The following is a 10890-nucleotide window of genomic DNA, read 5'->3' on the forward strand; positions in this document are numbered from 1 at the left end:
GAGAGAGAGAGAGAGAGAGAGAGAGAGAGAGAGAGAGAGAGAGAGAGAGAGTGTGTGTTTTGTTTTTGTTTTATTTTTTGGCAAGTGTTTTACAGCGCTCGCAACTGCATAAGGTCATATGAGCGCGCGGGACACATTTTATATTTTTCAGTATGTAGGACATTTGTGAGGCAGCGTGATGGAATCAGGCTCTTGTCAATTTTGGGGCATATTGAGTTATTGATATCATCTTAAAACTTGTTTGTTTGTCTTGCTTTCAATAAAAAAAATACCCATGCATCTTCAATAGAAGTGGAGATATTTTGGATTGAAGGAGGTGAGGGTCACCTGTTTTAAGAGGTAAAATTAACGAGACGAGAAATTGGCTGCCCAAACTTGGTAAATTCAAAAGCTGGAGAGTCCATGGAAACTGTAAATGTATATTTTGTGTGCCTTTAATCAACGCTTTTCGGTGAAATCTTTAAAGGAATGTGTTTGTAAATAGACATAAAATGTATTGAGCCAAAAAACAAAAATTTGATTAAAATTGCTGAGCAGAGAGAAAACTGCTGTTTTCTTCGATTTCATTATTTTGACGAGAGCCTGATTCCACCACGCTGCGTCACATTTAGTGTCAATGGGGGTGTAAAAACACCTACATTAAAAAAAAAAAATTACACATTTGTATCTACTAAAAAACTCTTTGGACCTTGCCTTTCTCGCCTCTCTAGTTTCACAACATTGAAGGCGGCAGCACACGTCTGCCACAGCAGGTCGCCCTGGCTTTTCGCCCCGGCCGTTACGACAGGTCCTGGCGTACTGGAGGAGCCATCAGATACTCCCAGGGTCCCTCCGACAGCTCCTATAATGGCTACGGAAGTGAGTTTTGTTCTGTGGTTGTCATCTAGTCAGTTATTGGGTAATGTAGTGTTACATATTATATAGTATGTTATGTATAATTATGTATAATTATTGAGTTTTCGTGTATTATTATTTCGTTATTATTTATGTTCCAGGTCATGTTATACGAAAATTGCTAAATACATTTATTAATGTATTATTTCTGTTCCAAGTTGTATTGTAAAAAGATTAATAAATACATTTAATATTAAGTTAATCAAGAGTGGGGAACTGTGCATAAAACCAACAGACCGTGACGGGAAAGGGGAGAGAATTGATAGAGGCAAGGTCTACCAAAATTACCCCCCTTCGGCTCCAGGGACGGCGGGGAATACTGTCTGGTCCGGGACGTCGGGTTTTGGTGTGTGTGTGTGGGGGGGGGAGGGGGAGGGGAGGGAGGGGGGGAGGGGGGAGGGGGGAGGGGGGAGGGGGGGAGGGTTGTCGTGTTTGATCCCTGTCGTTCCTGTTCTGCCGGCGTTCTTTCTTTTGTGTCGGAAAACTGTCAGGCCCGACGCCGGTGTGGGTCTACCCTTAGGGCGGTCTACCCTTAAGGAGGTCTACCCTTAGAGCGATCTACCCTTAAGGAGGTCAACCCTTAGGGCGATCTACCATTAAGGAGGTCTACCCTTACTCTGCTCTCCTCTCTAACCTCAGCTGCACAAAGTCTGCCAAGGCACCTCGGAAATAGGGGCCGCGACACACGCAGATGCTAGTCCTATGTTGTTCCGGCACAGTATGAGCATGACATTGATAAATCAGCCCGTTTACAATTCTGCTGTGTAGTATAAGAACATGTTTATGTGCCCCCTTTTGGGAAGGGCCTAAAGACACTCCAGTCAGTGGCACTGCCCTGGGGGGTGGGGGGGGGAGTTTAATTGGTTGTTACAGAATTGGCTGATAGTTTATTTTTGCTGATCTCGTTCAGTGGGACGAGCAGACGGATTGACCCAGTATTTCCCTACAACAGGTCGTATTATCGACTCAGCATGTCCCTTGTGGGTACAACAGGTCGTATTATCGACTCTACTGTATGCTTCTGTGAATACTCATGGTATTCCACTCCAGACTGTTCATATTCTTGTTTAATTTCCTTTCTTCTGAATTATGTAAATGTAATATGTTACACTTTGCAGAACAAAAATAGTTTATCTGAGTACATGTACAAAGTTAACATAGGTTTCTATCATACCAGCTACCAGAACTAACCGACATTTCTACTATAGCAGTAACAACAACATATTTAATTTATGAACTAGACATACATTTCCACAATCCCAATAGCCACAACATATTGATATCTAAACTAACAGACATTTCAGCGAATATTGTACGTGTATCACTCGATGACCACAATCTATCATAGCAGCAAACCAGAACATAAATGAACTAACCAGTCATTTCTAGTACAGCAGTAAGTAACCAGAACATACTAATGACGAACTTCCCAGTTCTTCCAGGGTACCAAGGGGGTCTGTTAGTGGATGCGGTCAACCTTGTCTTCAAGGCCGTTATGCAGCACTGGAACTCCAGCCTGGTCCAAGACTGGAGAGTATTCACCCAGAGAATGCCCTACCCTCCCTACGTCCTTGACCACCTCACTCTGATCCTCAAGATATTCCTCCCGTTATTCTTCCTGCTGTCTTTTCTACTCAGCGTTATCATGTTCACCAAGGCTATCGTTTATGAGAAGCAGCAAAAACTGAAGGTAGGCCTTCACGTGGATTCTGTTTGAAGCTCCAGCATGAGAGTCATGACCATCATCATCATCATCATCATCATCACCAAACCATCATCATCATCACCAAACCATCATCATCATCATCATCATCATCATCATCATCATCATCATCATCATCATCATCATCATCACCAACATCACCAAAATCATCAACATCATCCTCATTATCAAATTGAAAACCAGGCTGGTTTTTTTTTCTTCTCTTTCTCTCCTGTTTTGTTTGTTCTTGCGACACAAAATCTTCCACGACGTCGACACTTTTTCTCCGTATAGTGGGACAGCTACGTGTAAAATCATTCACAATGTCATACAAGAACCAAAATTGGCATGCACATTACTTTTGGGCTGTTGTTTCATAAAAAGAACGTTTATTACGGGAAAATCCAAAATGGCGGCCATTTCCTAGAAGGCGCCATTTGCAGGCTCTTTGGTATATATATATTATGTGCCTCTGTGGCTTATTTACATTGTCATACAAGCACCAAAAGTGGCATGCCCAGTACTTTTGGGTTGTTATTTCATAAAAAATTTCCAACCACGTGAAAATCTAAAATGGCTGTCATTTTCCAAAATGGCGGCCATTCGCAGACTCTTTGGTGCATCTATGGTTCTTCTTCTCCAGTTTTTAGGATACCAAAACCGTTTCTGACATTTTTGACAATTGAGAAGTAAAATCTGACAAAGGGAAATCTTTAAAATGAATGAAAAGCCACCAAACACAGAGTTTTCTGATTTTCACAGATATTTAACAAGATGTTACATTGTGTGATATGACATTGGAAATGAGTAAGTAGTAAGCTAAGCAAAGTAGGCCTACATATTGTAAACCTGCATGTAAAATCATTATCATGACCAGCTGAGCATTAATCACTCCAATTCAGCAGGTGCAGCTGAACATTGTTGTGCAGATCAAACTGAACTTGTAGCACTTGCTACGTCCACGACACTGCATCTTGCACTAGCATTTCGTAAGCTGCTGGCAACTCTGGGCAATTGGTGGGAGCTCAGACCGTAGGATATTCCAACAGTCTTCTTCTTGTTTCCAGCCCTCTTCTGCAGGACTTTCCTCTTCAAACTGACACTCCAAAGCCCGGCTCCATAATATGCATGCTGACTGGTATGCAGCACGTCTAATATGCTGAACATGGGCTGCACAAGTTGATGAAATAGCTTCGTAGGATCTGTGCTTCCTGGAAAAATCTCCAGTCGTGCATCATCAACAGCTTCAGAACACACATCCCATATCTGCTATGCTGACCTATTGCCCTTTCAACAGAATGCAGACACAATATCACAACCTGTAAAGGCATGGAAAAACAGAATACTACTGGTCCTCTCTTGGGTGATGGTTCTGGTGAGGTCATGCACGGAGATTCACTTCAGATTTCGTCCTTGCCCAAAAGCTAGCCACATTTCCTGGAGTCTCAGTTCCTGTAATTGTGAGAAAGTGACAACAGCAATCACAAAAACATCTGTGTCATTGTCTTTTATCATGACTGTTTCGAAGCCCCCCTTTACAGTATCCAATGTAGGAAGATTCTTGTATCAGCCTCCTCGTGATTGTAGTGTAACCTTGTCCTCCAGTATGGCTGCTAGCTGTGACTTCTGGCAGACATGCAGCCTTCCTCCATGACTCAGAGATGTTGGATATGACTGATACTTGAGACGGAAGAACTCATGAAGATTGCATTCTCTGTTCTGATAGGAAATGAATAATTTTGAGAAAAGCTGGTAGTCTTCCTTCATCACCTTATCCTTCAATGGAAACAGTGCTAAGCTTTTCTTGCTGAAAGAAATCAATTTTTGTCTTCATTATTGTGCATAGGACGAGCTTGTACCTTCATGCTTTAGTGTCTGTATGTGTGCCTCAAAAGATGAATTCCTATCAGCACTACAAGGGGATGCTATATCCTTAATGATCAGACTGAACAAATCTCCAGATTCTTCTTGAAATTGATTTCCCATTTCCTCTAGCGTGCTTGTCAAACTTTGGACCATTTCCAGGTAGCTTCTCTGGCAAGCGGGTGTCTGTTCATGATGTTTCGTCTGCTCTGAGACATCCATCAATACTGACACCTCCTCATACTGTGCAACGAGCTGTGACACAGTAGGGCCGGCAGCCATCCATCTTCTCAGTGCTGATGGATTTTCAGTGATTTCGACTGCTCCTCCATCACCTTTGATTACTGCATTGGCTTGTTCATGTGCTTGGTCAGTTGCCATTCCTGAGAAATCTCTGTTGGTTTTGTGAAAAACAAATTTCCCAGCATGAAATCTCCAAAGTCAGCATATCTATCAGGTGTATAGGAAGCCACCGTGCATAGTCCACGTTGTTGTTTGCAAACAAGTATGGCATAAGCTGACGTAAGGCCTGACGGTAGAGACTGAACCTGGAAGCTCTCAAGGACCTGATAAATAGTAGAACAGCTAACTCCATTGTCAGCACAATGTTCCAGTAACAGAACTGTGGGCTCTGTAGTTTTTGATGTTCACACCAGTCTTCAAAACTTCGGGTCAGCCAATTCTTCTACATATGTAGAGTAGGCTGATTTCAAGAACTGGTAGAGGCTGCACGCTGTTACTTGGTGAGCAAGCATGTCGTAATGGATATGTAGGCCAATTTTAGTGCTTGTATTAAGATGTGAATGATTCGGCTGATTTTTGCACCTAACTGTCCTACTAGTTACTCACAACTATTCTGCACCTAATCAGGACTTGAGGCCAAAGCAAACAAACAAACAGACAAAAACCAAAGAAGTAACAGACTTTTCCACCAACAACAAGAAACGTGGAAAAACCGACGAGAGTACTTGTGTTATGACAGTAACGTTTGGTTTAGTAAACTTTTACGGCGCTCATTTATCAATGTCATGCTCATACTGTGACGGAATAACGAAGGGGGAACTGTAAGCTTTTATCGTTACGGCCCTCATTTATCAAAGTCCGGCTCACACTGTGCCGGAACAACATAGGGGGAACTGCTGTTTTTTTCTTTCCTCATTCTTACTGTCGTTATTTTTTCTCTACTTCTTTTATATATTTGTTACTCTCTTGGGACCCGCTATTTCGGTGTTTCCTTTATAGTCGAAGCAGACTTTCTGCTGTTGAAGCTAGAGAAGTGAGCAGAGTAAGTCTGATTCCCCATTGGGACTTCTCTGTTGACATTCATCTCTTGGTGCTCATATGACATGATGCAGTTGCGAGCACCGTAAAAGCTTAGTAAACCTCCCACCGACCAGTATGACCCTGTGTCCCCAGGAGTCCCTGAGGCTGATGGGCGTGAGCACAGCCTCTTACTGGACGGCCTGGTTCATCACGTGCAGCGCGTACATGCTCGTCGTCATCATCATCTACACAATCATCATCGCCGTGACGGAAGCTTTGCCACAGTCCAGCACCAGCCTCGTCCTTGTCTTCCTGCTGGTCTACAGTTTCTCCCTAGTCTCCTTCTGCTTCATGGTCAGCGTGTTCGTGCACAGAGGTAGGTTCCTCCTTGTCCTTCTGTTTCATGGTCACAGAGGTAGGTTCCTCCTTGTCCTTCTGTTTCATGGTCACAGAGGTGGGTCTCTGCTTGTACCTGTGTTTTCCAGTTTTTCCTGTTAGTGAGACTGGGTTTTTTGTGTTTTTGTTTTAGTCAAACTTGTTTGTTGTTGTTTTGGGGGGTTTTAGTACGACTTTTTAGTGTTGGTAAGACTGTTTTTTTTGTTTTAGTAAGACTATTTTTTAGTTTTAATAAGCCTGTTTTTTGTTTTAGTAACATTGCTTTTTTCGATTTAGTATGACTGTTTTTTAAGTATTAATAAATAAGACCTTTTTAAAAAAGTTTTAGTAAGATTGGTATTCAGTTTAAGTAAGACTGGTTTTTTTTTGGTATTAGTGAGACTGTTTTATAGTTTTATATGTAGTAAGACTGCTTTCTTGGTTTTGGTAAAATTATTTAAAACAATTTTAATAAGACTTTAAAAAGTTTTATTAAGACTGTTTTTAGATTTGGTAAGACTGTAATTTAGTTTTAGCTGGACGTTAAAAAAGTTTTAGCAAGACTGGAAGATAAGAGAAGTAACAAGAGAGGACCAAACACAAGAAAGAAAGAGGAAAAATCTATGGTGACTACATGGACATTTTACGTGGACATTTTACGTCACACTATGGTGACTACATGGACATTTTACGTCACTATGGTGATAACGTGGATATTTTACATGGACATTTTACGTCACTATGGTGACTACTGGACATTTTACGTGGACATTTTACGTCACTATGGTGACTACATGGACATTTTACGTCACTATGGTAACTACCTGGACATTTGCGTCACTATGATGACTACGTTGACATTTTACGTCACTATGGTGCCTACATGGACATTTTACGACATTATGGTGATATATCGACATTTTACGTCATTATGGTGACTACGTGGACATTTTACGTCACTATGGTGACTACGTCATGTTCAGCTCTCTATCCTACAAAATACAAAGTTCCATCTGCCTAGTAGGCACCTTAGTTGTGAGAAATTTGACGTACACATTTTTGAGTTTTATGCAAACTTTTTGTAATGCAATTCTTTGAATATCTTGATAAAGACCCAATATTATCTAACGATTTGGATAGTGCAGATAGAACATTTATTGTTGGTTTCTGACTCCATGGTCTTAGTAACTCAAAAGGGCAAAAAATGTCATAAAGAATTTTTAATTTAAGATAGCGAGTTATTCAACTTCAACAGTCCCTTTGCTTGGAAACCTTATAGTTGCCCTGTGCCATTTTGCCCTTAGAAAGCATTCATTGCACCAGAGCCAAGAATAAAACAAATGTCAGATTAACGAGGTGTGTAAAACAATTTCTGCTTTTATATAGGGAATTTTATGAACTCATTGTTATGAACTGTTTTCACTGTTATTAAAACTGGAGATAGGAAAAGAAAGAACCGAGGTGGCGATGTGCTAGGTATAACATAAAACATTACACTTTATTAAAGGAAAACGGACAATCTTTCTGTCTCCCTCCCAGCTAATCTCGGAGCAGTGGCTGCGGCCTTGGGGTTCATCGTGTTCTTCATCCCGTACTGGGTGGCTGGGGGATTCCCGGAGTCTTACAGCAACTCACACAGGATGTCTATGGCGCTGCTGTTCAACACCGCCATGGCATGGGGCGTCGGGGCCTTCGTCGATTACGAGGAAGCAGGTGGGAGCAAAGCTTTCTTGTTCTGTTTTGGGTGTTTGGTTTTTTTTAATTGCCCGTTTCATTACAACTCTTAGAATTTATGCTTCACATTTCCATGTTCCTGCCATTGAAATAACCGACTGTTGTGTATTCTACTTGCGAACAGTCCAAGAACACCAACAACGTTAAACATTAATAAATGACACAATTTCTCGGGTTGTGTTCCAGAGTTTAATGTAAGACTTTAACTTTACCTGATTGTGACTTGTGCTGCCGTAGGCTAGACATCTTTGTTGTTTATTCTATATGTATATTGCTCTTTTCTTGCTCTCAACGATACCGATATACTAACCATTACAGTACTCTTTATGGAATACTGAACGTGGGTACTTATAATGTTACATCATGCTTACTTTACTTTACAACACCTTCGTTGCGTGTAGTATCGATAATGATGATAAACATTGCTCGTTGTGTGTGGTATTGGTAATATTGATAAACATTGTTGGTTTGTCAGTGACAGTGACCAGTCAGTCTGCTGAGGGGAGTAGTTCTAAAGTAAAACACAAAAATTTAGGGTTAGGATGACTTCTGGCTTATGGCAAATGGAACCAATTCTAACAGAGAAGCGTGTGACTCATTTTGAGCATCTGAAAAGTTAAGTTCTGAGACCACCTTCTGGCATTTTTTTAGTAAGAGTTTTACGGCACTTGCAACACAATAAGGTTATATAAGTGCCAAAGATGAGAGGTGTTACAATTGAGTAACAAACACAAAAAAGAAGAGGAGAGATCAGGACGATGGATGTTTAATAGGAAAGATGGAGCAAACCACAGTAAAGCCCCCGCCAACCACCCACCCTTTGGCCCTCTATGATAATGAAAGAACAAAGACAGAATAAGATAACTTAAATTGACCCATGACGGACATTTTGTAGCCAACAAACGACACGTGTCTCGTCTGGCCGACAGCTGCCGGCGCCAAATGGTCCAACTTTTACAGGAAGTCTCACCCGACGGCCACATTCAGCGTCCTGGACTCCCTGTTCATGATGGCCGTGGATAGCGGGCTCCACCTGGGGGTCACGTGGTATGTGGACAACGTCTATCCCGGAGAGTTTGGCGTGCCCAAACCTTGGAACTTTCCTTTCCTGGTGAGTGGAGGGTGTGTTGTTTCTTTGTGTGTGTGAGTGTATGTGTGTGGGTATGTGTGTGTGTGTTGTTTCTTTGTGTGTGTGAGTGTGTGTGTGTGTGTGTGTGTATGTGTGTGTTGTTTGTTTGTGTGTGAGTGTGTGTGTAAGTGTGTTGTTTCTTTGTGTGTGTGAGTGTGTGTGTGTGTGTTGTTTCTTTGTGTGTGTGAGTGTGTATGTGTGTGTGTGAGTAAACAATGAGTCGCTGTTTCTATGTGTGTGCGTGTATTTGTGTGTGTGTTGTTTCTCTGTGTGTGTATGTGTGTGTGTGTGTTTGTGTGTATTGTTTCTGTGTGTGTGTGTCTGTGTGGTGTTTCTCTCTGTGTGTGTTTGTGTGTGCGTGTGTGAGTGTACGTGTGTGTATGTGTATGAGTGTGTGTTGTTTCTGTATTTGTGTTTTTGTTGTTGTTGTTGTTGTTTATGTTGTTGTGTGTGTGTGTGTGGTAGCCTATCCGTTCGAAATGTTCGGAGCCCCGAAGAGTGTGCTCTTCGCCAGGGCCACCGCCTCCGTTGGGTAGCGGGTGAGGCAGTCCAACCTCCCTGAATCCTCCCCGAAGAGATGCCACCGCCGGTGATGTTGTTGTTGTTTCTGTGTGTGTGTTTGTGTGTGTGTGTTGTTGTCTCTCTGTGTGTGTGATTGTTTGTTTGTTTAAGGGGGGGGGCATTTGTGTTCGTTTTTGTAATCCTGAAGGGGTGTTTATACGTATCCATTGTCTATGAATTTTTGTTTAATGTATTTATACACACATAATATATCTCTCTGTCTCTTTTCTCTTTTCTCTCTCTCTATATATGTCTGTCTGGCTCAATATCAGTCGTAAGACGCACTATGCTATTGTCAGCTACGAGGCTCGAAAGACAAAAAAGTGACTTTCCATGAAATTTTTGTTTTGGATATATTGAAAATTTGATGTTTTCTGCTTCATTTAAGATAAAAATAAACAACTATAATCGACTATGTGTGTGTGGTTTGTTGTGAGCTTGGGTGACGAGATAAAGGAATTTGGACCTTGCTAGTGTGTAGTTGTGAGATTATTTTTAGAACCATTACCTCATGGCCACCTATTGCTTCTACCAAAGATTCTCCACAAGCGGAAAATCTTAGCTCCAACGTTCTTCATTCGCAACTATATTTTGATTTTGACCCCATTTCGAGCTCGGTGTTTTTATTGAAATAATGACATATCATCGTGTTTGAGGCAATAAAATACTGATTTGTAATGATCTCAGTCTTGAAAAATATTAGGCTTCATTTTTATGTTAATATGATTGTACTCTTTTAATGTAGAGATGTTTGGTGCACTTGGTACTCTTTTACTATGTCAAACAATGGGTTGCAGCCAGTTAACGACTTCAGCAATATTTGATTATTATTTTAAATTGAAACAGCTGCCATTCTCTTAAACATTGACTGAGAGGTAAAAGTTATGGTACCAAAATTCTAAGGAGACAAAGGCCTTTCATATGAAAAAGATGAATTTGACAAACAGCTACTTTGAAAATTTAGTATTTGGTACCTTGTACTAATATTTATTGGTTGCATTTGACTCCATTCCCGTTAAAATTTTGTTTTGTCCATTTTCTGTGAATGAATAGTTTTCTACATTTGTATGTTACCTTGTAGTGGCATAACCAAGATATCTGCTAAATTTCAAGTCTCTATCTCAATTCTAAGACCCCCCCCCTCCCCCACGCTATGGAAACATGTGGCTCAACTTCGAAGTCCATTTTCTCCTTTTCGTGTTTCCTCACCTCGCACAATTAAAAGTTATGTATTTTCGTCAAATATTGTCATATTTACTTCATTCCTGTTTTAAATTGTAGGGAAAAGGTGACAATGTTTGAAAATAATGTTAGCTCAGTTTTCAAATATCCTTCATATGAATGCTATTGGCCCGAAGGGACATATATA

The 10890-nt window shown here is 41.0% G+C and overlaps 1 protein-coding gene across 1 annotated transcript in view; it reads left to right on the top strand.

Annotated features, from left to right (window-relative positions):
* The window catches only part of LOC101850595 (ATP-binding cassette sub-family A member 3), a gene marked incomplete in the record, with an annotated part of 60726 nt that overhangs the window by 6097 nt on the left and 43739 nt on the right, over positions 1-10890 (top strand). The window contains 5 exon segments of the mRNA XM_035972104.1: positions 711-858; positions 2328-2584; positions 5876-6098; positions 7637-7810; positions 8761-8942. Coding sequence (XP_035827997.1) covers positions 711-858; positions 2328-2584; positions 5876-6098; positions 7637-7810; positions 8761-8942 — 984 coding nt within the window.

Source organism: Aplysia californica, unplaced genomic scaffold, assembly GCF_000002075.1.
Source record: "Aplysia californica isolate F4 #8 unplaced genomic scaffold, AplCal3.0 scaffold00578, whole genome shotgun sequence".
NCBI classification, from domain to species: domain Eukaryota; kingdom Metazoa; phylum Mollusca; class Gastropoda; order Aplysiida; family Aplysiidae; genus Aplysia; species Aplysia californica.